The 22,634-nt window shown below is 44.6% G+C and overlaps 1 protein-coding gene across 8 annotated transcripts in view; it reads right to left on the bottom strand.

The window, feature by feature from the left end:
• The window catches only part of PLPP3 (phospholipid phosphatase 3), a 94,170-nt gene that overhangs the window by 61,230 nt on the left and 10,306 nt on the right, over positions 1-22,634 (bottom strand). The window contains exon 2 of one of the 8 annotated variants that reach the window (XM_005665388.4): positions 16,532-16,629. The exons of the other annotated variants lie outside the window; for them this stretch is intronic. Coding sequence (XP_005665445.1) covers positions 16,532-16,562 — 31 coding nt within the window. The 5' untranslated portion in view covers positions 16,563-16,629. The remainder of the gene's footprint in view (positions 1-16,531; positions 16,630-22,634) is intronic. 8 annotated transcript variants of the gene reach the window in all.

The raw sequence follows: 22,634 nt of genomic DNA, 5'->3' as shown, positions 1-22,634 counted from the left end.
GGGGGGGGGAATGGAAGGATCCTCAACTGGAACCTAAATGGATGGACAAGAGCAGAGATCAAGGCTCTGGACTTGCTCAAAGGCTCGAGGAACACTGGGCTGCACTGCACCTTGGGCAGCCGGTAAGAGACTTTTGCCCTCCCTCAGAGCCACCTTCTGCAGAACTGCTCTGTCCCTCTGCACAGTGGCCCTCTGTAACTGACAGCCCCACCTCAGACCAGGCACCCTATTATATAATCTCAGGGGGAGGGGGACACTGATTAATTACCCAGGGAGGCAAACAGGTAATGCCCTCGCAGGATGTAAATGGCAGGAAACCCTTTTGCTGCTTGGATTGATCAACTGAGAATAACGAAAAAGGGTCTTCCGGCTTTGGTTGGGTTTGGTGGCAGTCTGGAGTGAGCAGACCCAGGTGTGGGGGTGTGACCCTGGACTAGTGAGTTCTCAGGACCTCCGGGTGCTCATGGCAACACAGGTCATGGCATTTGGAAGGGCTGCGGTGAGGATTTCCTGTTGTGGAGTGTCACACAGCGTGGCTCCAGCAGATGTGCTCTGATGATGTGCCCCCCACCCCAGCAAACCAAGTGCTCGAAAGGGACAAGGGGACAGGGACAGATCTCAAACATAGGACAGGATCCACCCATGAGAAATCATCTCTCCTGTCTGTGCTCCAGGGATCGCAGAGAGCAGGGGCTGCATTTGTGGGCTCCTGCCTGTCCATCAAGATGACAGAATGGGTCTAGGAGAATTAATTATTCAACAAACTCACCCTTCAAAATTCCATCCAAAGGAATGGTGTGCTGCCTTTTAGCACACTGACTATACAAAATCCTGAAAGACCAGTACACTTCAAAAAGCCTCACAAAAACCCAGGCCTGGGTTTGGCAGGAGTTCCTCAGCCACTGTGTTTTTCTGTGTGTGGTTTATAATAACATGCAAACCCGATGCCAAGTCCTAATCTATTAAGGGACTGCCAATTAGCAGGAGGCTTAGAGCTGCAGGTTTGAGAACTGGGAGCAGGTCTAATTAGGCTTGCAAATCATTTCTGCCCATCGCCCCTCTCCATCTGACCCAATTGTTCTGCATATATCCTTTCTGTATCCCTCTGCACACAGCTCTGTGTGTGTGTGTGTGTGTGCGCGTTCTAAGGTTCCAGGCCTTAAGGCCGGTGCTTATTTTCATGTCTGTCTCTAAGGGTGACAAGGAGGATCGAACAAGATTATCCCCAGGACAGTGTCTCTCATATGTGGCCAATCATCTAAATCATCAGGGGCATCTCTTAAAAAATACATGGAACCAACTCAAGACCTCAATTGGAATTCCCGGGACAAGGGCCTGAGAATTCTTATTTTTAGGAGAATGATTCTGGGAGTTCCTGTTGTGCTATGGCTCAGCGGGTTACGAATCTGACTGGTATCCATGAGGATGCGGGTTTGATCCCTGGCCTTGCTCAGTGGGTTAGGGATCGGCGTTGCCATGAGCTGCAGTGTAGGTCCTGGGAACTTCCATATGCCACAGGTGAGGTCCTTAAAAGCAAAAAAAAAAAAGAGAGAGAGAGAGAGAAAAGAGGAATTCCCGTCATGGCTCAGTGGAAACAAATTTGACTAGCATCCTTGAGGACGCAGGTTCGATCCCTGGCCTCGCTCAGTGGGTTAAGGATCTGGCATTGCTGTGAGCTGTGGTGTAGGTCACAGATGTGGCTCAGATCTGGCATTGCTGTGGCTGTGGTGTAGGTTGGCAGCTATAGCTCCAATTCAGTCCCTAGCCTGGGAACTTCCATATGCCACAGGTGTAGCCTTCCCCCCACCAAAAAAAAAGACAAAAAACAATAATAATAAAAAATAGAGAATGATTCTATCCCAAGGTGATTTAGGAATCACCATTCTAAAATGTGAAAACAATTTCATGTTTGAATTCAAGGGCTTTTACAATGCAATTTTTATATGCATATACCAAATAAATGAAAGTTTAAAGCCTACTGAATATCTAGTGTTTACTGAGCACCTATTGTGTGTGAGGGCTGGGAAATGCTGAGAGGAGTAAGGCAGGGCTCCTGCCCTCAAAAAGCTCCCTGTCTAGGGGGCCTGTAACATCCCCATGGAAAACTCATCTGTCAGAGTTCCCTTGTGGGCAGTGGGTTAATGATCCGGTGTTGTCACTGCAATGGCTCGGGTTGCTGCTGTGGCTCGGGTTTGATCCATGGCCTAGGAACTTCCACATACCATGGGCATGGCCAAAAAAAGAAAAAGAAAACTCATCTTTCCTACTAGGGTTCCTGGTGAAATCCACACCTGTAATTCTCTCACTTTCTTTTCTTTTTTTTTTTTTTGTCTTTTCTAGGGCTGCACACACGGCATATGGAGGTTCCCGGGCTAGCGGTCGAATCGGAGCTGCAGCCTCCGCACAGCAAGGCCAGATCCAAGCTGCATCTGCAACCCGCACTACAGCTCACGGCAATGCTGGATCCTTAACCCACTGAGCCAGGCCAGGGATCGAACCCACAACCTCATGGTTCCTAGTTGGATTCGTTGACCACTGAGCCACGACAGGAACTCCAATTCTCTCACTTTCTTTTCTGCCTTGTTGTGAACCTAGCTTTGTAGTATCTTTGCCAGGATGGCTCTGAACAAGAAAGAGGGATTTCAGACACCAAACATCACAGGCCTATCTCAGAAGGGGAAAAAACTCTGAGATACATATGGTTTCAAGATATGTATTTCAAGGAAAAAAATATGTGCCTTAGGACTGCCTGATCTGAAGACAGAAACAGAGTGGGGAGTAACATCAGCAAGCCTCTGGGCAGTGGACGAAGCCTGGGGCTGGGTCCTGGAGCCCAAAGTTGGCTTCTTCAAAGACTTTACAAAGTCTCTTTTTCCTGGCCAAGCCTCCCTGTCATTAAAGAAAGAGGGGAGGCTGCCCTACTCGGTCACACCCAGAAGCATATTTGGCATGAACCTTTCTGCCTGGAGCCTTCGAAGTTCACTCTGGAGATTCAGCAGGGAGATGGACAACCTAAAAGAAGAGAGTTCTCCAGAGCCCTCGCTAAGCTAGCCTGAGTGATCTCTAAACAGCTCTAAAATTATGTTTTGAATATATATGGCTTTCAAACAAGACTGATTTCCTAGCCAGCAGGGAGGGGGTTTTTATTTATTCATTCTCCACACAGTGCTGGATGCACAGCAGAGACTCGAAATTAAGGAATATATGTGAGGTGGGCAGTATGGCCAGGCTGTGTTTGAGAAAGAGCACCCTGGCAGCCATGGGGAAGAAGGATTGGAGTGCAGGAACTTTAAAGCTCCCTGCTCACTGACGCATGACAAGCACCTTCCCAAGGAAAACCCTTCTCCGTTTTTCAGACACATCCCCATCAATCCTGAATAAGATGTATTAAAACGTCTCACAGCCCTAACACCAAGCCAGGTCCTGGGCAGCACACCTCAAATAAACTTTCTCTGCTCTCTAGGAAGGAGACTAGGGCTATTCCCCTCTTGGCTTCCAACACCCCTCTGAAACTCATTGCTAGTCTCAGACTCTCTCAGGTTACCTTAATACACAGCACTATTCAGGAGCTTAACCAGGTATAGACTACTAGGTGTAGACAAGAAGAATATGGCTAAAGGGGGCGGCAAGCCATCTGTGGGTCACTGAAGCCCATGGCAAAGCACAGCATGGTCTATCTCCACGTGTGTGGATTGTGCAGTCAGACTCACAGGTTCTCTGTCCACCTTAATCATGTCAGTTAACCCCTCAGAGATGGGACACAAAAAGGACACCACATGCCACGATGCTTCATATAATGCTTCATGCAACAGAGAGGCTCCATAAATGTTACTGCATCAAGAACATGGGATGGCGTGGCCTCTGTAAGAAGGAGAGAGACACGGTTTACCTCGGCCTATAAAGAAGTCCATGATGTTCTTCACGTGGGGTTCCTCAATACGTATCACCAAAGCCACCCAGGCTTTAGTTTTGTTAGGAGATGGGAGTGCGGGACGGGCAATATGGATCATCAGGAAAAGCACAGGCTCTACCATCAACTAGATTTGCTTTGGAAGCTTGGATCTGCCCGTTTTCAGTTCTGTGACATGGGGCAAGTTGCTCACCTCTCCAGGCCATCTGTAAAATGAGGCCAGGATGGTGCCACAGCTGAGGCTCGGATTCAATCCCTGGCCCAGAAACTTCCATATGCCATGGGTACGGCCGTTTAATTAATTAATTAATTAATTAATTTTAAAAATGGGGCCAGGAGAGCCCATCTTGAGAGGTTACTGTGAAGTCTGGAGTTACCGTACCATATTCAGTGTGCACTCAATTCATGAAGCTACTGTTCCTGCTCAGGGTCTTCCCCACCAAATACATCCGAATGAAGAAAGATGACTTGGGTGGCCCTATGTCCCCTTATAGGAGCTCTTCCTTTCCTTTAAAGCAGGCAACTTTTATGCAGAGTTTTCTAAAATACCCATGGTCTTTTCCATGCTTGATCACTTTCAGCTAAAGGAAAATATCCAGGGTTTTCTGGGCACTTCCTGCTGATTTGGATGCAGCGTCACTTGGCTCTTCCTTGGTTCATGTCACACGAAGGAGACTCTGTGTTTACTTTCTTTTCACTCACTTTTGTCCAATAACTATTTATTTTGCATCAATAGTGAACAAAGCAGACATAAGAGCAACAGGGGGTATGCAATGGTGATAGGTCAAGTCGTTTTTTTTTTTCCTAACTCATGTGAGGAAATTAAGACCAAGAGTAGTGACTTGCCCGAGTGCACTCAGTGACAAAGGGACACAGATATCCATGCCCTGCACAACTGTACCATGACTGGCTATATTATCTGGTCATTGCTACCCTGGTCCTAGCCTGCCCTGGGGCCTACTGGCGGGATATGTCTATGGGGTGTGTGCATGCAGCTTGCCATCGTCACTAAGGCAGGAGAAGGAAAACAAAAAACGAAAAGGCATCTACAAAAATAGATAGAGAAACAAGATAAAAATTGCTGACTGATAAGCAATATTGATCGGTTTTGCTGCAACGTGTGGTCCAGTTGCCAGGGATTACTGGGGTGCCATAAAGCCTACAGGTTCACTGTATCCCCTGGTACTTTCACAGAAGAATGTAAGAAACTGCGCACAGGCTGAGCAAGTGCTTTAGAGCACCAAGACGTTCTAACTAAGCGTGGTGTGCTGTACTTTTATTTTTAAACAGCATGATTTATACAGCTTTCGATTGGTCAAACCCAGTTAAATTTAGCAGTTAATTACCATCAAACATTAGCTCATGCTAATCAAATTCATATCAGGAAAGAATTTTTTTTTCCCCTTTGTTCAGAGTATTTTCAATTCATGGGGAGAGAACAGGATGTGATGATAACACATCATTCCAGAGTCACTTGGGCCTAAATTCAAATCTCCAGCTACTTGGCTTGGACCTCGATTTCCTCACATATAAATGGGTGTGTGTGGGGGGTTAAGGACTGGATTGTGCTCCCCCTAAATTGATATGTTGGAGTTCTAACCCCCAGGACCTCCACGTATGAACGACATTATTTGGAAATAGGGTCTTTAAGGAGGTAATCAAGTTACAGAGATGATGCTAGGGTGGGTTCTGATCCAGTAATGACGGTGACCTGCTGAAAAGGGGTCTGGACACGGAGACAGGCATATAGGGGTGGAGGGAGACTGCAGTGCGAACGTGAAGACAGCCGTCTTCAAGCCAAGGAGAGAGGTCAAGAATAGATCCTTCCCTCACAGCCTGCAGGAAGAATCCCCTCGCATCACCTTGACCTCAGACTTCTGTCTCCATAGCTGTGAGACAAGAGAGTCTGCTGTTTAAGCCATCCAGTGTGTGGTACTGTTACAGACATCCAAGCCAATGGGGGCAACAATTACCCACCCCAGAGAGTTTGGTGTGGGGGAGCGGGGTGAAGGGAAGAGAAAGGGAGTGAATGAGAAATCTGTGTGTGATTAAAGGGTGATGCTTCATTCTGATGCTCATATGGTCAAGCAAAGGCAAAATAACTTTGATTATGGCGACTGCTAGCAACACAGAAAATCCTACCTATGTACCTAAATAACTGAAAGAAAAATCAAACAAAAATGACTAAAAGGGAATATGCCCAATAGTAATAATATTTGTGTCAGCTGGTGGATTATGGGTGATTTCCCCCCCTTCTCCCCAAATTTTAAGTGAGGTAGTTTTAAAATATCAATGATGAAAGACTAATTTACCTTTTAGAAAAAAAGACTAAAAGTGTACGCTAGTATCAAAAATGACTTGGGTTTTTCTATTTGGTTCAATTTTTACTTTACGACTCATACGTATTAGCCAGAGTTAGACACTAGAACTAAAAAAAAGTCGAAAACAGAGGTCCCTGCCTCAGATCTCCCTGTTCGGATTCCACATAAAGGCTCACTTATTTTCTATACTTCTCTGAATACCCATAGGAATACAGTATTTTCCCCAAATCTTTATCTACCCTAAAAATACTCTAATTCAAAGAGGAAGAGAAAAGCTACCTGTGTGGCCCGGGTAGCTAGAGACACATCAGGAACTGCTCTTCTGAATGTTATACAGCTGGTTCATCAGCTATTGTTGCTTTTCTGATTAAGTCATGGAAACTACCACCTGCAGTGAGAATCAAAAGAGGGAACAGCCATCCCTACCTCTCATGATAACCTCTAACTGATACTGGCGCAACCGACGCAGACTCAATGCAAGGCCACCGCACCTCTGAATTCAAGCGTGTCTGTGTTTGTGGACCAAGCGTAGGTCTGTAAAACAGGAGACTGTGTAGGCGCAATTCGCGGTGAACTGGCACATAAGCTACAAGAAAGAGACTGAGTAGGCTCGGATTCTTGACTCTTGGAAGACACACAGGCATGGGCAACATTACTGATGCGCATTTAGGGCACAGAGTAAATTTTTTGGGAGGGGAGCGGGGGGGGGGGGTAAAGGAGAAAAAGATAGCTTTACTGCTTTGCCAGGGACAGGGGTCCACTGCAGGCTAGTGCCCTAAAGACTGTGCCCAGAGCAAATACGTAAGATCAGTAACACGAAAGGTTATCCCTTTTTTCTGCACATCTGTGAGCCCTCTCCCTTCCGGAAAATCAGTTTCCTGAATGTAAATGGTCTCTGTTGGCCCAGCCCCTCCAGTGTAAGTTCTCTTGCCAATGGTTCCACCAAAACCCCCCCTTTTTTCCCCCTCTGTGGTTCCTACTGTTCTATCTCCACCTTCCTCCCTCCATCTATCTTAGCAAGCAGTTGACAGGAAATGAGTCTTATCTGGTCATGGAAGGTTTTGCGGGATAGGTAAAATTTAATATATATCTATAAATTTTACATATTATATAATTTATACAATATATAAAAATGAAGAAAAGTGGGGGGAGAGTGAAGAATAGAATCCAGCAGCATTTATTTCCTCCTCCTTAAGGTACAGCATTGAGCCTTCTCCCACGCTTGCAGCCCTTCTCTTCCTGAAGGGTCCCTGCTGGGCTCCCTGTTGGTCAGGTGCTGCTATGTAGAGCATCTGTGAAGGTGAGTATTAGGCATTTCACGGCAGGGCAGGTCACCCACAGTTTGGGTGACGGCGGGGAGGAGGGTCCCGTGTATGTGAACACAGGGGGAAGCACTTCAAGTTTCGGTCAATGAGATGCTGAGCTCCTTGCGGGAGCATTGCGCCCTTTAGCTTTAGAGCTACCCCAACCGAGCACGCAGCAGGTGATCCGTAAATACTGCAATTAAGTGAGTGAGTGAATGAATGAATTCACGAGTGTGGTTGCTTTGGGTGTTGGAAGAAAACCACTGGTCTTCAGGCCGGGCACCTTGCGAGAAGGGGAACGCGGACCGTCATGTATCATTTCCTATTCGGCTCAAAGACATACAGTGTCTTCAGGTCCCCACTGTACAGGCGTGCGGATGAGGCGGACAGAGGAAAGATAACAGCTCCTGAAACCAACTTTCGAGGGTTTTGAAAGAAACTCTCGTCGTATGGAGAAACGTTATACATCCTCCATCCATCTCTGAGTCCCTCTTCTCCTCAGCAAGTCCCAGGGCGCTTTTCCAATCCCACATTGCTCTGTGCTCCAGCCAAAACCCAGCTTCCTGCCTCAAAAGGCCCTTTGTCTGGGCTCTCTTTCCAAATCAGCGTATCCTGAGCTTGAACCCTCTTGCTTTTGAGAACTCCGATGCCTTGGCAGCAGAAGGCTTTGCCAGCAGGTTTGTGGTCCTCACAGCTTTCAAAAACCTCAATGTGAGGGCATGTCTATAGCGAAGGAACTCTTTTCATGGGGGGGGGGGAGTATTATTTTAAGAGTTGGAAAAACAACTTCAAATTGACTCTTTCGTCTTTAATTGCTACCAGAAGACTGAGAACTTCTTGTTCTCTTGTATTTAATTAAGATGATAGTTTTAATCAGCTTTAAATGATATTGGTTAATACGCTCTGCTCAATCTCTCAGGCAAGCTTTGCCTCAGAACACTGGAATGCATGAAAGACAAATTTCCAAAATGTTCTCTCCAAATTGGAAAACACCTTCCTTTAGCAAGAGCAGATGGGAAGGTAATGGCATCTGTGCAGCTGCTCCATGATTCCCTGGAAGGACTCCAGAGTTACTTTCCACAGATCAGATAAACTCCATCTAATCCATACTTTGTATATTACACACGCTATAAATCCAGGTAGCACGCTCTCTCATAGGCTTATTTGCTGCGAAGCTTGCCAGCTATGACAGATAACAGTTTCCAAACAACAAGTTTTTAGGAAAGAGGGTAGAGATTGATGTGGAATAGCCTCCTGTCTGCAGTAGGGACAATCTTGGGACAATCTGTCAGACAGGAGTTGTTGTCCCCATTTTGCAGATGAGGAAACTGATGTTAGAGAGGTTACAACCCTTGCCTCAGGTTGTAAGAGAGCAAATGGTAGAGCCAAGATTTGAGACCAGCACTGCCCCCCAGGACACATCCTCTTTCCACTGCCTCCTAAAGTTTAAAACTTTACGGCTCTGCAGTTTCAACTGGGGGAACTTCTTAGGGTGAATCCCTCTATCTCTCTTCTTATGTCACAGCCCCGGGACATGATTCAGCAACCCACCACAGTCAACTACGAATCACTGTCCTCAGTGTGCAGTCTTTTATATTTGATGACTTCAGCAGAGCTTAAAGATCATCTAATTCAACTGTCTCAGTATTCAGGGAAAGAAAGACCAATAGCATATAAGTGATTGAGGGTCACTACCTAGTGTCACAGCTGGAAGGACTGGAAATGAGGAGGTGAAAATACCCCAGCGTTGGGGTATGATGAGGGTATGGGGTGAGCAGAAACCAGCCTGAAGAATGGATACTCTGGGAGTTCCCATTGTGGCTCAGCAGGTTAAGAATCCGATGAGCATCCATGAGGATGCAGGTTCGATCCCTGGCCCCACTCAGTGGGTTAAAGGATCTGGCGTTGCTGTGAGCTGTGGTGTAGGTTGCAGATTCAGCTCAGATCCTGCCTTGCTGTGGCTGTGGCATAGGCCAGCAGCTGCAGCTCCAATTCGACCCCTAGCATGGGAACTTCCATATGCCACAGGTGCAGTCTTTAAAAAAAAAAAAAAAAAAAAGGAATGGATACCCTTTCCCATAGGCAGAGAAGGGGAGAGTGCATGGAAGAGCAAAGGCAGGATTCAAGGCCAGAAGGCAGACATCTGTGGGGTGTGTCTAGGAAACAATGAGACCTATACAGATGAAAGTCTGTATACCAGTGAGAATATGTGTGCACCCCAAGTAAGGCTGGTGGGGATTTGCAGAGGTGGTAAGAGGGTTATCCCCTTTGAACATACTATTTTTGGAATATTTTTTACTCTAAGAGTATATTACTGTGCTTTGAGATGTTAAGGTTTAAAAGGCTTTGTAGATTACTGACACCTGGGACCATTATCTGATTTGCAGAATAACCAAATCCACAGCGTAAACGGATGCGTTAAATGTGGTACTCACTGGATTTAAACGTGAACCTGCCCAAGGTAAGGGTTTTATTTCCTCTGGATTTCACTCATATTCTTTTTTTTTGGCTGTACCTGAGGCATACAGAGTTCCAGGGCCAGAGCCACAGCAGTGACAATACCAGATCCTTAACCCACTGAGCCACAGGGGAACTCTGACCCATTTTTCCCATCTATACAATGAGAGTGGGCAGGGGAAAACTCTTGATGCTTAGGCCCCTCCACTCTCTGCATTCTAAGATTATTCTAATGGATGGTGATCAGTACTGGCTAAAGCTGAGGCAGAGGAATCACTCTGCTCAGGGGGGGGTTCTTCAATGCAATGCTTTCTTTGACAATGGTCCCTAACAAGAATTTTCCTGATTGCCCATCCAAACAGTGTGTCATTTCTGCCCCCCAACCCCCCAGCTCCATTCACACTACCTCTGGTAGTGTCCTCGTTGTATTTCTAGAACTGCAGCTGCCCAGTGTTTGCTCTAGAAGACTCATGTGCAAAGACCACATCTGATCCATCATTAGATCCCCACACCTCGCACAGTACTTGGTACACAAAAGGTAATGAATACTTATTGAAATAATGCATCACCTCCATTTATTCAAGATCTTTAAATTATAAAACTAATATTATTATTAATATGGGTTTTTGTTTGTTTGTTTGTTTGTTTGTTTTTTGGCTGTATCCATGGCAAGTAGAAGTTCCCAGGCCAGGGATCAAACAACACCACAGCATAACCAGAATCACAGCAGTGACAACACCAGATCCTTAACCCACCAAACCACCAGGGAACTCCTTGTTATCAATGTTAATAACAACTTGCCAACATGGTACAAAACTTAGCTGATGCTGGGTTAAAATTACAGGAAGTTGGATTTTATGTTAACATAACTTTTTAAACAATTAGAACTGCTTCCAAGGAATAAACTTCACCATCACTGGAATTATTAAGCAGAGGCTTGATACTAACCAAGAAAAATGGTTTAGAGGGGTTGCCCTAGATCCAGCTGAAAGCAGGAAGACTGATTAAAGGATCTTGAAGCCTGAGTTTTGACATAAGATACACAGATCGGGGGTTAATTCCTAACACCCCACCGCTTTACGCCTCAGATTTTTGTTATTGTTATTGTTATTGCTTAGGGTCACACGTGCAACATATGGAAGTACCCAGGCTAGGGTTCAAATTGGAGCTGCAGCTGAAGCCTACACCACACCCACAGCAATGCAGGATCTGAGCCACGTCTGTGACCTACACCACAGCTCACAGCAACACCGGATCCTTAACCCACTGAACAAGGCCAGGGATCGAACCTGCATCCTCATAGATACTAGTTGGAATTGTTTCTGCTGAGCCACAATGGGAACTCCCTATGCCTTAGTTTTATCGTCTATAAAACTGGAGCAATGCACCCATTCCACAAGGATATGGCAGGGATTGAGGAAAACACATTAGGAGCTAGTTCCTTTCTCTTGTGAATTGGACATTTTGGGACTTCAGTCTCAGCCCCATCAGAATTATGAGAAGCAAGATTAAGCCAGATAAATATCTAAAAAGACAAACATACAATGTGCAGTGTCCAGTATACTAGGAGACTGTTTTTGAAAGTTTTTTCAATGAGTAAAAGCAATGAACCAAATACTTTTGAAGTGATAAAAGTAAGAACAAGTACAGCAATAATATGATCAAACAGAAAAGAGCTGAAAGGAGAAAATCCTTCCCTTCCTCTTTCAGTATGAACTTCATAAGCTTTTAAGGAACCAAGACAGATTTCAGAGGAAGCACTTAAGACACAACTAGAGAATTCTGCATGCTGGAAGATTTAACTGTCCCATGTCACAGATGAGGCAACAGTCACAAAGAGGGAAAGTTTCTTGTCTAAAGTGACTCAATAAGTGCGTAAGAAAGAGCAGGAACCCACACTTCTTTTCTTTTTTTTAATGGACGCACCTGCAGCATATGTAAGTTCCCAGGACAGGAACTGAATCTGAACTGCAGCTGAGACCTACACCACAGCTGCAGCAATGCTGGATCCTTTAACACATCCAGGGATGGAACCTGCGCCTCTGTAGCAATCCAAGATGCTGCAGTGGGATGCTTAACCCACTGACACAGCAGAAACTTTGAAACCCAGATTTCTTAACCCCCTGCTTGCCTGGGCATCTTTCCCCAACAGAAGGTTTCAGAGCCCCTCCTTAAGGCAAGCTAGGATGAGAAAAATCATCCTAAAACACAGCCCTAGCTCTCAGAGTAAGTTAAAATTTTGTTTGTTTTTAATAAAAGCTATCATAGTACAGATTCAGTCTGTTGACCAAGTTCAAAACACTATATGAATGCAAAACTGAATGTAAGGAGTTCCCGTGGTGGCTCAGTGGTTAACGAATCCGACTAAGAACCATGAGGTTGCGGGTTCAATCCCTGGCCTTGCTCAGTGGGTTAAGGATCCGACGTTGCCATGAGCTGTGGTGTAGGTCACAGACGTGGCTCCGATCTGGCATTGCTGTGGCTCTGGGGTAGCCTTGGCAGCTACAGCTCTGATTAAACCCCTAGCCTGGGAACCTCCATATGCTGCAGGTGTGGCCCTAGAAAAGACAAAAAAAAAAAGAATGTAAAATATCAAACTGCCTTTAAGTAATTACCTACTCTCAATCTCTCAGATTAGTTAATACTTTATAATAGGCTCTTACAAACTCTAGCATGCAAAGGTTTTTTCCATTTCATCACACTGATTTGCAGGAAGTCTATATTAAGCATGCAGTATTTAGCTTTATAATTATACTTAATAATAATTCAGCTATTTACAGCAAGAAGAGATACTTGTGCCAGTGGCTGCCTTAGGACTGTGGTAGTCGAGGCAACAGAATTTGTATTTTTCTTTTTACTTCCTATTTGTATTTACTAAAATGACTTTTCCAGGACATTTTCTTGAAGGTCTTGACTTAAATAAAAATTTTCAAGCATCTGTTATAGACAGAGGTCATACTCTATTAAGATGGAACTGGATAAAACTCTAATCCAAGCCAAAAATTTTGACAGAAGAAAGGTCAATACAAAGTGCTCTGGAAGCCCCAGGAAGGACTAATTCTACCCAAAGGAAATCAGAGAGGGCTTCTCAGAGAGGGTGGCACTGGAGTTGATTATAAGAGGGAATAGCCACAGAATGGAGGGAGATGCCTGGACCAGGGCATAAATGGGGAGTGGAGGGGTGGGGGACAGGAAGCAAGGGAATGGAAAGCAGAAAGGGTTGGCTGGGGCCAGATTCTGAGAGGCCTCAAATATGCTCAGAAGTTTTTGTTTTTTTTTTTTTTTTTTTTTTTTGGCCATGTGCACAGCATTCAGAAGTTCCTGGGCCAGGGACCAAACCCACGCTATAGCAGTGACAACACTGGATCCTTAATCGCTGGGCCAACAGAGAACTCCCAAGAAGTTTTATTCCGCAGTCAATGAGGGGGTCATAAAAATCCTAAACAGGGGGTTCCCTTCATGGCTCAGCGGTTAAGGAACCCAACTAGGATCCATGAGGATGCAGGTTCAACCCCTGGCTTTGCTCCGTGGGTTAAGGATCCAGTGTTGCCGTGTGGTTTAGGTCACAGATGAGGCTCGGATCTGGAGTTGCTTGGCTGTGATGTAGGCCAGCAGCTATAGCTCCGATTCGACCCCCCAGCCTGGGAACCTCCATATGCTGTGGGTGCAGCCCTAAAAAACAAAAAGAAAAAAAAAAAACAAAAATCCTGAAAAGGAGGGCCTATGTGATCAGAACTGCAGTGCTGAGAAACGATTCCTTATAGTTAAGGCATAGATGATATTCAGGAGAGATTATCCCCCTTGAAATAAAACCTGTAAAGGAATGTTTTCAGATCCAGGTATGTGATAGCATCCACCTAAAAGAGGGATAGAAGTAGGGAGAATGGAGAAGAGAGAGCAGATTCAGAGGGCAAAAAATGTATGCCTTTATCGCACAAATGTGACTTTACAATTTCAAAGCATTTTCTGATCGATATATATGATACCATACCCTTGTTCTCAGGAGCTCCAGGAGGTAGGTTAGGAGTGAAGTATCGTCTCCACTTTATTGTCCCTAAATAAAGGGACGAACACAGCAAAGTTGGGCACACAGCCCAGGAAAGCCTCTTTGACTTTTCATTTTTAAAATTTCATTTAATGACCAGCTCAAGACACCTGGCCTCCTTTTCTCCAAGAAGGATTGTGTGTCTATCTTCTCATCTTCTCACCTGCCCCTGGAGGGCTGGATCCGCCTCTAGGATTTCTTTCTTATCTCTTTGTATTTTATCTCAATAAATACTGAGGGATAGATAAGATATCAGAGCCCCAGGAATGTTCTCCTCCTTGGTTTTCTGACCACAGACAATGGTAAAGAGGCAGCGATCCGCGTTCCCATTGGTCCTGTGAGCATTTCCCATTCATCCCAGGTCCACAGTGGAGGAACGGCCCGCCCTAGGACTCCTAAGATCTGAGGGGCCTCTTGCCAGCTGCTCTGCATTCTAATAGTGAGGGATCTGTACAAAATGGGCTTGCTCTAAGTCCTGTTTAACTTTTCCATGGGTCTGTGTTTGTCAAAGCTTCATGCCAACTCTGTCAGAAAAAGAAACACCACAAAACTTCTTTGAGGAAAGGGGGGAAGAAAGAGCCCTACTTTATACACTTGCTCTCATGCAAATCACACCGCCATTCAAATCCCAGCTGAATAGGAGCCCTACAATAGCCTGGGAAATCCACAGCCCCGCCAACCAACGTGTAGGCTGCGGCACTCAAAAGGGTGCATCTCCCTGCCTTTCTACCGCCTTCGGAGAAGACCGATAAGAATTAACAATACAATCTGAAGTTGCTATCCCTCTGCAGAAAGGTCATTCCCTTTGCAAAGTTTCTCCTGCTAGCAACTTCTGCCGTTTTCTTCTCTGGCTCTACAAAACTGGAGTTCAGATGCTCTTGGAAGTATGTTTAATCAAAGTGGATGTCCGGCCCAAGTGACCAGCTCCAAGGAGATTCTAGTAAAGCTGATCCCCTGGAATCTTCGTAAACCATCTCTGCTGGTGATGAACTAGTTGAATTATTAATACAGTGTGTCACCAACCACCAAAAAGAGGTGAGACAGGCAGTGCTGACCAGGTTCTAAGAAAGTTGAAAAGAACCCCACCCCCTCCTCCCACCACAGGCTGTTGTGAAATTCAAGCAGGTTAACAAGCCCCTAGCAGACCGGCCCGCAAAGTTCGTACCCTTCCCCCACCCAGCCCCGAGGTTTGGAGTCTAATCTCTTTCCCCAGGAGTTTACAAAGAAACAGGTAATGCTAAAATGGGCAAAAGGCTTTAAAACCCCAAATCACACTTGAACATTTCACAAAGCCTGATCATTTTAAAATGTTCTGGCTGGCTGTGTGTTTCATATGCTTATCATTGAAAAGAGCAACCAGTGCAAATTCCAGTGCCAGCTTCCCTGTGGGGGGAAAGAGCATCCAAAGGTGGTAGGTGGTTCTTACCCCAGGTGCTCCATCATTTTCCAGATGCAGGATCCCTGACCTTTCCGAAGGGCAACTGCCACATCTGTAAAATCCGTTAACGGCGGTACCTCCCCTTCACAGTTGTCTTGTATTAACTGGATGAGATACGTGAATGTGCCTGACTCTAATGGAAGGGTCCAAAAATGTCCTTTTCCCAGCCTTTTTCCTGTTGACATTTGGAGAATGACATTCTGGACAGGGTGGTTTTGGAGTTTTGTTTTGTGGGCTTTAGCAGGTAGGGGAGCTGAAGTGCTAGAATGAGAAAAATGAATTGAGGCAAGAAAGAAGATCTATGTTCAAGTTCTCAGATGCATACATTATCCTTCGGCAGAATTATTCAGTGAAAGGGATTATTAATTAATGTTCAGATTTCACAGCCGAGGCTGCCCCACCTGCCAGCAAGAAACTTAAGGGAAATTACCATTAAGGGTTCATCAACTCCATCAACAGCCTTTGGAAAATTAAACCTAAAATCAAGACAGCTTATTTCCCCCTGGGATTGAAAGCCCTGTATTGAAATGCTTTGACCCAAGAAGTATACTTTAATTTCCCAGCCAGCCCAAGAATTCTGCATTCATGCGATGCCTACAGTATTGACCATCCAAAGCAATAGTTTACTAGGGTAAGTGGAGCCCATCTCTCTCTCCGAACAGATTTAAATGAGAAGCCTGCTAACAAAAGAGTCAAGGGCGTAAGTCCCCTTTTAAATTCAGAGGCTACTTCCAGGACCTCCAGGGGCTTCCTGAAACTGCAGATAACAAACCCTACATGTGCAATGAATTTGCCTGTACATACAATGTTATGACAAAGTTTAATTCCTAAATTAGGCACAGGAAGAGATGAACAATAGTCACGGATAAGAAAATAGAACAATTAGGATAATATACTGTAATACAAGTTATGTGAATGTGGTCTCTCTCTCAAAATATTTGATTGTACTGTACTCACCTGTCTTGGGAATGATGTGAGATGATAAAAGGCCTAAGAGATGAGATAGAGATAAAGAGAAGCCATGACGTAGGTACTGCGACCCAGGCCACTACTGACCTTCTGATGATACAAGGAGGACCATCAGCATCGAGTGGTCAGCATCAGGCTGTGACAGTGCGGAGGTCAGTAGCAGACCATGTGGACAGCTGGGGATCCTGGCGAGAGAGTTCATCGCACTACTCAGAATGCACGCAAGTTAAAACTTACGAAGTGTTCACTTCTGGAATTTCCCATTAAATATTTTCAGACCAAGGGTAGCTGAAACCATGGAAAGGGAAACCGCAGATAAGGGAGGACTACTCTAAGTCGGTGGCATCTTCAGAAATATTTTTAAATCTTAGCCTACCAGATGTTCCTCCCTCCGGTAGCCGTACGTGCAGCTGCTTCAAAAGAAGACACTAGGCATTTAATCAAACCATCCAGGAAGGCCAAAACGACCATTCTGCAATAACCTATATGGGAAAAGAATCTGAAAAATAGAGAGATGCATTTGTGTACCTGAAGCACCTGAAACTAACACAACATTGTAAATCAGCTATCCTCCAATATGAAGTAAAAATTAATTTAAAAAAATTAAAAAAAAAAATAACAAGATGACAGCAGGACAAATGCAAGGATAAGAAATACTATATTAGGCCATTCCTCCCTACCGAAGCCAAATTGACCAAAACAGCTACTTTGGGCCAGTGTCTAACGAAATGTGGCTGGGAGTACTCCTGCCAATTTCTGTCAGTGGTTGCTAACTTTATAACAATGTGGGGCATTTGTGGGGAAGAGGCTACTTGTGGAAGTTCTATTTACTGCATTTAATAAAGGTGCCGCATCCACAGCCACTAACCAGAGCAGCTCACAATTTCTCAAGGTGACCCAAAGGTTACCCCAGACCACAAAGACAGCAGACAGAGCCCATGCTACAAAAAGGGTCACCAACAGAGAGGCCCATTACTGCTGCCTCGTGTGAGTGACAAAGGCCTAGTTCAAGTCCCCCCTTCCTTTAAGAAGTCTTGCCAGGACCCAGCGGCCTCCCCTCTAAATCCAGAGTTGTTTGCCCATGCTAGAATGTCCAACCTTGTCACCGCCAAAGACCCCTCACAGTTCCTTATTGACCCTCTGTGACATCCAGAAGATGTCTTTATTTACCAGGTAAACTGTACTTAAATCACTTCTCCACTTCTGTTCATCAAAGCATGTGTGCCAATCGTATCTCTTATTGAGTGGAAATAACCACTAAGACCAGAGTAAATGGCCACGTGTCATTCCACATTCAAATCACAAGCACAGAGGGCCAGTGCCTGACTCGTCCAGGAGAGGTGGATGCCCTGAGTTCGTCTAGGGAAGTTAATCATTGAGGAATGTACAGAGCATGTCAGATATTTTTGAAGTACAGAGCAGAGCATGAGATGCCCTGTAATGGCTCTAATGGACCTTGACGGGTCCAGAGAATTCAGGGTAACCGTCACGAGTCTAACTCATTTTGGACAATGCATCACGTGGTGTTACTGATGTGAGAGCCCACAGAGAGCAGCGGGGAAACTTGGGCTTCAGATACAAAGCAAAAGCAGGAGAGCCTCGTGGTAGAGAATGGCCTCATGAGACAGACTCTTCAGGTCTGACCCCGACCCTCAAAAACTCACTTGCTGCCTAACTCTTGGTAAGTTATCTTTCACAGCTCTGAACCTCAGTTCTGTAAACGGAGATAATAGGAATAAAGACTTCACAGGCTCAGTAGGAGGATTAAATAAGAGAATGCATGCGTGCCACTTGGCCCAGTGAGAGGTACACAGCTAGCCCTCAATACAGGTTAGCAACTGTCGTTAGTGAGTCAGGCTTGAATCCAAACTTCAGGCCTAACACATATTAGCTGTGTGAACTTGGGCAAATCATTTACCATCTCTTGAGCTGCAAAACTGGATACTGACATCTAGGTTATGCTGTTATTGGGAAGATTAAGTAAGACATCATCTAAAACTTCTAGTCCTAAAGGCTGAGTGCCTTATCCTCACTCATCCTTTTGTATTATATGCGGTTTAATTTCTCATGCACTTATAGCTTAATCTGCACTGTAATTTCAACTTGACACTCCAGCCAAATCCTAAAGATCTGTGCTTGTGTCTGATACTCTTTAATATCTCCTAGCCTCTAGCACATGAATCTAAAGATGCACAGTCATTTAAATAGTCATGGGATACAGTCATATCTCTAGGAGGGGAAAGGGTGGGAAAAAAATATCAACTGTACCAGGTACAATGGTTCTACTTCATAGTCTTAAGAGTACTGTCAAAAGTACAAATATTAAAATCTTATATTCTGCTTGACATCCGAGGAATATAAGATTTTAATATTTGTACTTTTAACTCTTCACGGCACTCTGAAAATTGAAAGCTGTTTCTCATTTTGCTGAAGCAGGAATCTGCTTATCCCACCCTGGTTTATGGAAATACGTTACTCAGCGGGTGAGAGGGTCTAGCTGACCACCCAGCCTCGATTCCTCAGGCAGCTTTATTGTTCTCTGCTCACTCATTTTAAATGCAGTGACACTGCTAAACTGATAGAAAACTTTGTTTCTTTGTGAAAAATTCTCTGAAGAACAAAGCAACACTAGCGGTTTCATGAATATGTTAATTTCCAAAGGTCTTAGGTAAAACCGAAGCTTTAACTTTTCTATTTCCCCCTCACACACGTATTTAATTAATCTTAATTTTTTTTTTTTTTTTTTGCGTTTTAGGGTTGCAGGTACCATATGGAAGTTCCCAGGCCATTGGGGGGGGGCTCCCAAATCAGAACTATAGCCTCTGGCCCACGCCACAGCCACAGCCATGTGGGATCCAAGCCATGTCTGCAACCTAGACCACAGCTCATTGCAACGCCAGATCCTTAACTCACTGAGCGAGGCCAGGGATCGAACCCAAGTCCTTGTGGATTCTAGGTGGGTTCCTTACTGCTGAGCCACAATGGGAACTCCGAGATAACTTCTAAAATGGGGCAGTCACTATGAAAAAGAGTTTGACAGTTTTTCAGAAAGTTAAACATAGAGGTACCATATGATCTTGCATTTCCACTCCAAGGTATGTGTATCCAGAGAATGGAAGACGTACATCCAAGCAAAAATTTGCATGTGAATGTTCAAAGCAGCACTGTTCCTAATAATCCCCAAATGTAAATAACCCAGAGCTCTGTCAACTGACAGATGTATAAACCAAAGGCGGTACGTCCACGTAATGGACTATTACTTGGCAATAAAAGTAAATGAAATACTGATGCATACTAAACAAACATGCCGAACAAACATGCTACAATACGAACGAACCTTAAAAATATTATGCTGAGGGAAAGGCCAAGAAATAGAAAGTTGATAAGTAGTTGTCCCGGGATTGGGGGAAGAGAAGGACAAATGTGGAGTGACAGCTACGGGTACAGTTTTTTTGTTGCTGCAGTGATGAAAATGTTCTAAAAGGGATTGTGGCGATGGCTGCCCAACTCCAAGAATATACGAAAAACCAGTGAATTGTACACTTGAAATGAATACATGTTATGGTATATTGATTAGATCTCAACAAAACAATTACAAAAATACCATTATAAAGAATGTGTATGTGTGACTGGGTCACCTTGCTGTACAGTAGAAAGTTGACAGAACATGTAAACCAGCTACAATGGAAAAAATAATCATTTAAAAACTAAATAAATAAAAAACAAAAATACCATTATAACCTAAGGAAAACCATTTCTCTAAACCAAGAGGACTTTCCCATTTACTTTAAGAGGCATTTGAGAAATTTAAATATTCCAGAGCAAAAAATACAAACATATGTGTATGTTATGTGTATACATGTATATGTATCATGAGTATGTGTGTGTTTATAAAACTTACAGCCTCATCTCTCTAATGAGGTTGTGAAGAGGCACTTACTAATCCTATAATAGATTAGTTCATAAGTCTACAAACACCAATTTTTTTTTTTTCTTTTTGCTATTTTTTTGGGCCACTCCCGTGGCATATGGAGGTTCCCAGGCTAGGGGTCCAATCGGAGCTGCAGCTGCCAGCCTATGCCAGAGCCACAGCAACGCGGGATCCGAGCCGTGTCTGCAACCTACACCACAGCTCACGGCAACGCCGGATCGTTAACCCACTGAGCAGGGGCAGGGATCGAACCCGCAACCTCATGGTTCCCAGTCGGATTCGTTAACCGATTCGTTAACCGCTGCGCTACGACAGGAACTCCCAAACACCACTTTTAAAGGGTTTGTGGAAAAGAGTGCATCAGGGACCTCCCAACCAGGAGATGAGGAACCAGGCCCTCCCAACCCCCAGGCCACCCCATAATCGCTTTTAACCTCCTTCTCATCCATCCTTCTCTCGGTCTCCACTGCCTCAGGTTCATCTCTCTTCGGCTTCCCAATTGGTCTCCCTCCTGGCCTTCGGTTTCCCTCCCCTCAAACACAAATCAGATTCAATCAATCCCCTCTTCAAACTTGTTCACAAATATGTTAATTCCAAATGCTGTCCAACTTTTTAAACTTTTTTTCCTTACACATTTTAACACATCTTTCGATATTTCCAAAATGGTGCAGCTGCTATGGAAAAAGGTTGGCAGGTCCTTAAGAAGTTAAATATAGAGTTACCATATGACCCAGCTATTCCACTCCTAGGTATAAACTGTGTTCAGTTTCTACATGAAATTTTCCATTTATAATCTGGCTCCTAAACATGTCTCCAGCCTCATCCTCGACATCCTCTTTCCCCTCCAACTCACAGGACTTACACCCCAGCCTCCAAACACAGACCCTTCCCAAATCTGTTCGGGCGCATCTCAGCATCCATTGTTCCTTCAGCTGCAGTAACCGCTCCTGAGTAGTGGAAGGTGGGCTATTATTTCTCCAGCCCCATGCCCTCAGGCAAGCTCTTTGCTCTCCACCAGGCAACTATAGCCCCTCCCTTATGACTCCCAAATCAGCAGCAGTATGTAAAATTATGCAAAAGTCTGTTACCCATTTGCCAGCCTGGGAATTCTTGAAGGGCAAGGAACCCCACCCCCAACCCCACCCTGAGGAAGAAGGGGGTGGGGGTAGTTGCACTAAGTAGATGCTTAAGAAACAACCACAGAAGACATACTTGAAAGATGGGTACAAACATAGACTTAATTAAATAGGCTCTCTAGAATTACACTGATTGACGCCACAAACTAATGTGGGAGCCAGATATAAAGAAACATCAACGAGAACGACTTCCTTCGTGTCAATATAATCATGTGTATTATGTGCTTTAGGGACACATAAACAGGAACCAAAGCATACTGCTGATTATGACAAGGCGCTTACACTGATTTGCATTTCTCTGCAAAACTCTCTAGGCATATAATTTTGTTAATTTGTGACAAACCTCAAAAACACACTTCCCACCAATACTCTGATTGCAATGTATACTTTCAAAGCATCCAGACATCAGCAAGTTCCTTTCATAAGTCGCCAACGGGATCTTATGTGTGTTGTTTGGTTTCGTTGTTGTAAATTGAGGAATTTTAAGGCAGATCATAATTTATAATTCAACCCTGACCTAAGGGAAGAATAGTTTCACAAGGATGTTGGAGAAACTGACCAAGCCTTCTTTTAAGTGTTGGAATCACCACCTCATACATGACTTTGAGAAAATTATTTTGTCTGAGACTCAGTTTCCCCCTCAGTCAAAAGCAAAAAATGGAAAACGTGGGCTGACTTTCTTCTCTCCTGGGACACATCATGTGAACAAGATAGTGCCCGTTCAAGTTCAAATCAGTTGGCTGTGATCATTGGGTCGTAAGCACTTTCCAGAAGAAAGGCCAGTTTGAAGAAAAGTGATATACCTAGTCCTGGGAGTTCCTGTTTTGGCACAGTAGAAACCAATCCAACTAGTATCCATGAGGACATGGGTTCAATCCCTGGCCTCGATCAGAGGGCTAAGGATCCAGCGTTGCCGAGCTGCAGTGTAGGTCACAGACATGGCTTGGATCCTGTGTTGCCGTGGCCGTGGCGTAGGAACAGCTGCAGCTCTGATTCAACCCATAGCCCAGGAACTTCCATATGCCATGTGCCAAGGGTGCAGCCCTAAAAAGCAAAACAAAAACAAAAACAAAACAAAACTGCCTAGTCTTTCAAATTTGCCCCTCAGATCTCTGACCTCACT

Source organism: Sus scrofa, chromosome 6 (genome assembly GCF_054392235.1).
Source record: "Sus scrofa isolate SSC_HxYL_T2T_F1_AM1 chromosome 6, Sscrofa_HxYL_maternal_Yorkshire_Landrace_v2.0, whole genome shotgun sequence".
In the NCBI taxonomy this organism is placed as follows: Eukaryota; Metazoa; Chordata; class Mammalia; order Artiodactyla; family Suidae; genus Sus; species Sus scrofa.
The sequence above is the reverse complement of the archived record's forward strand: the minus strand, read 5'-3'. Positions and strand labels throughout refer to the sequence as shown.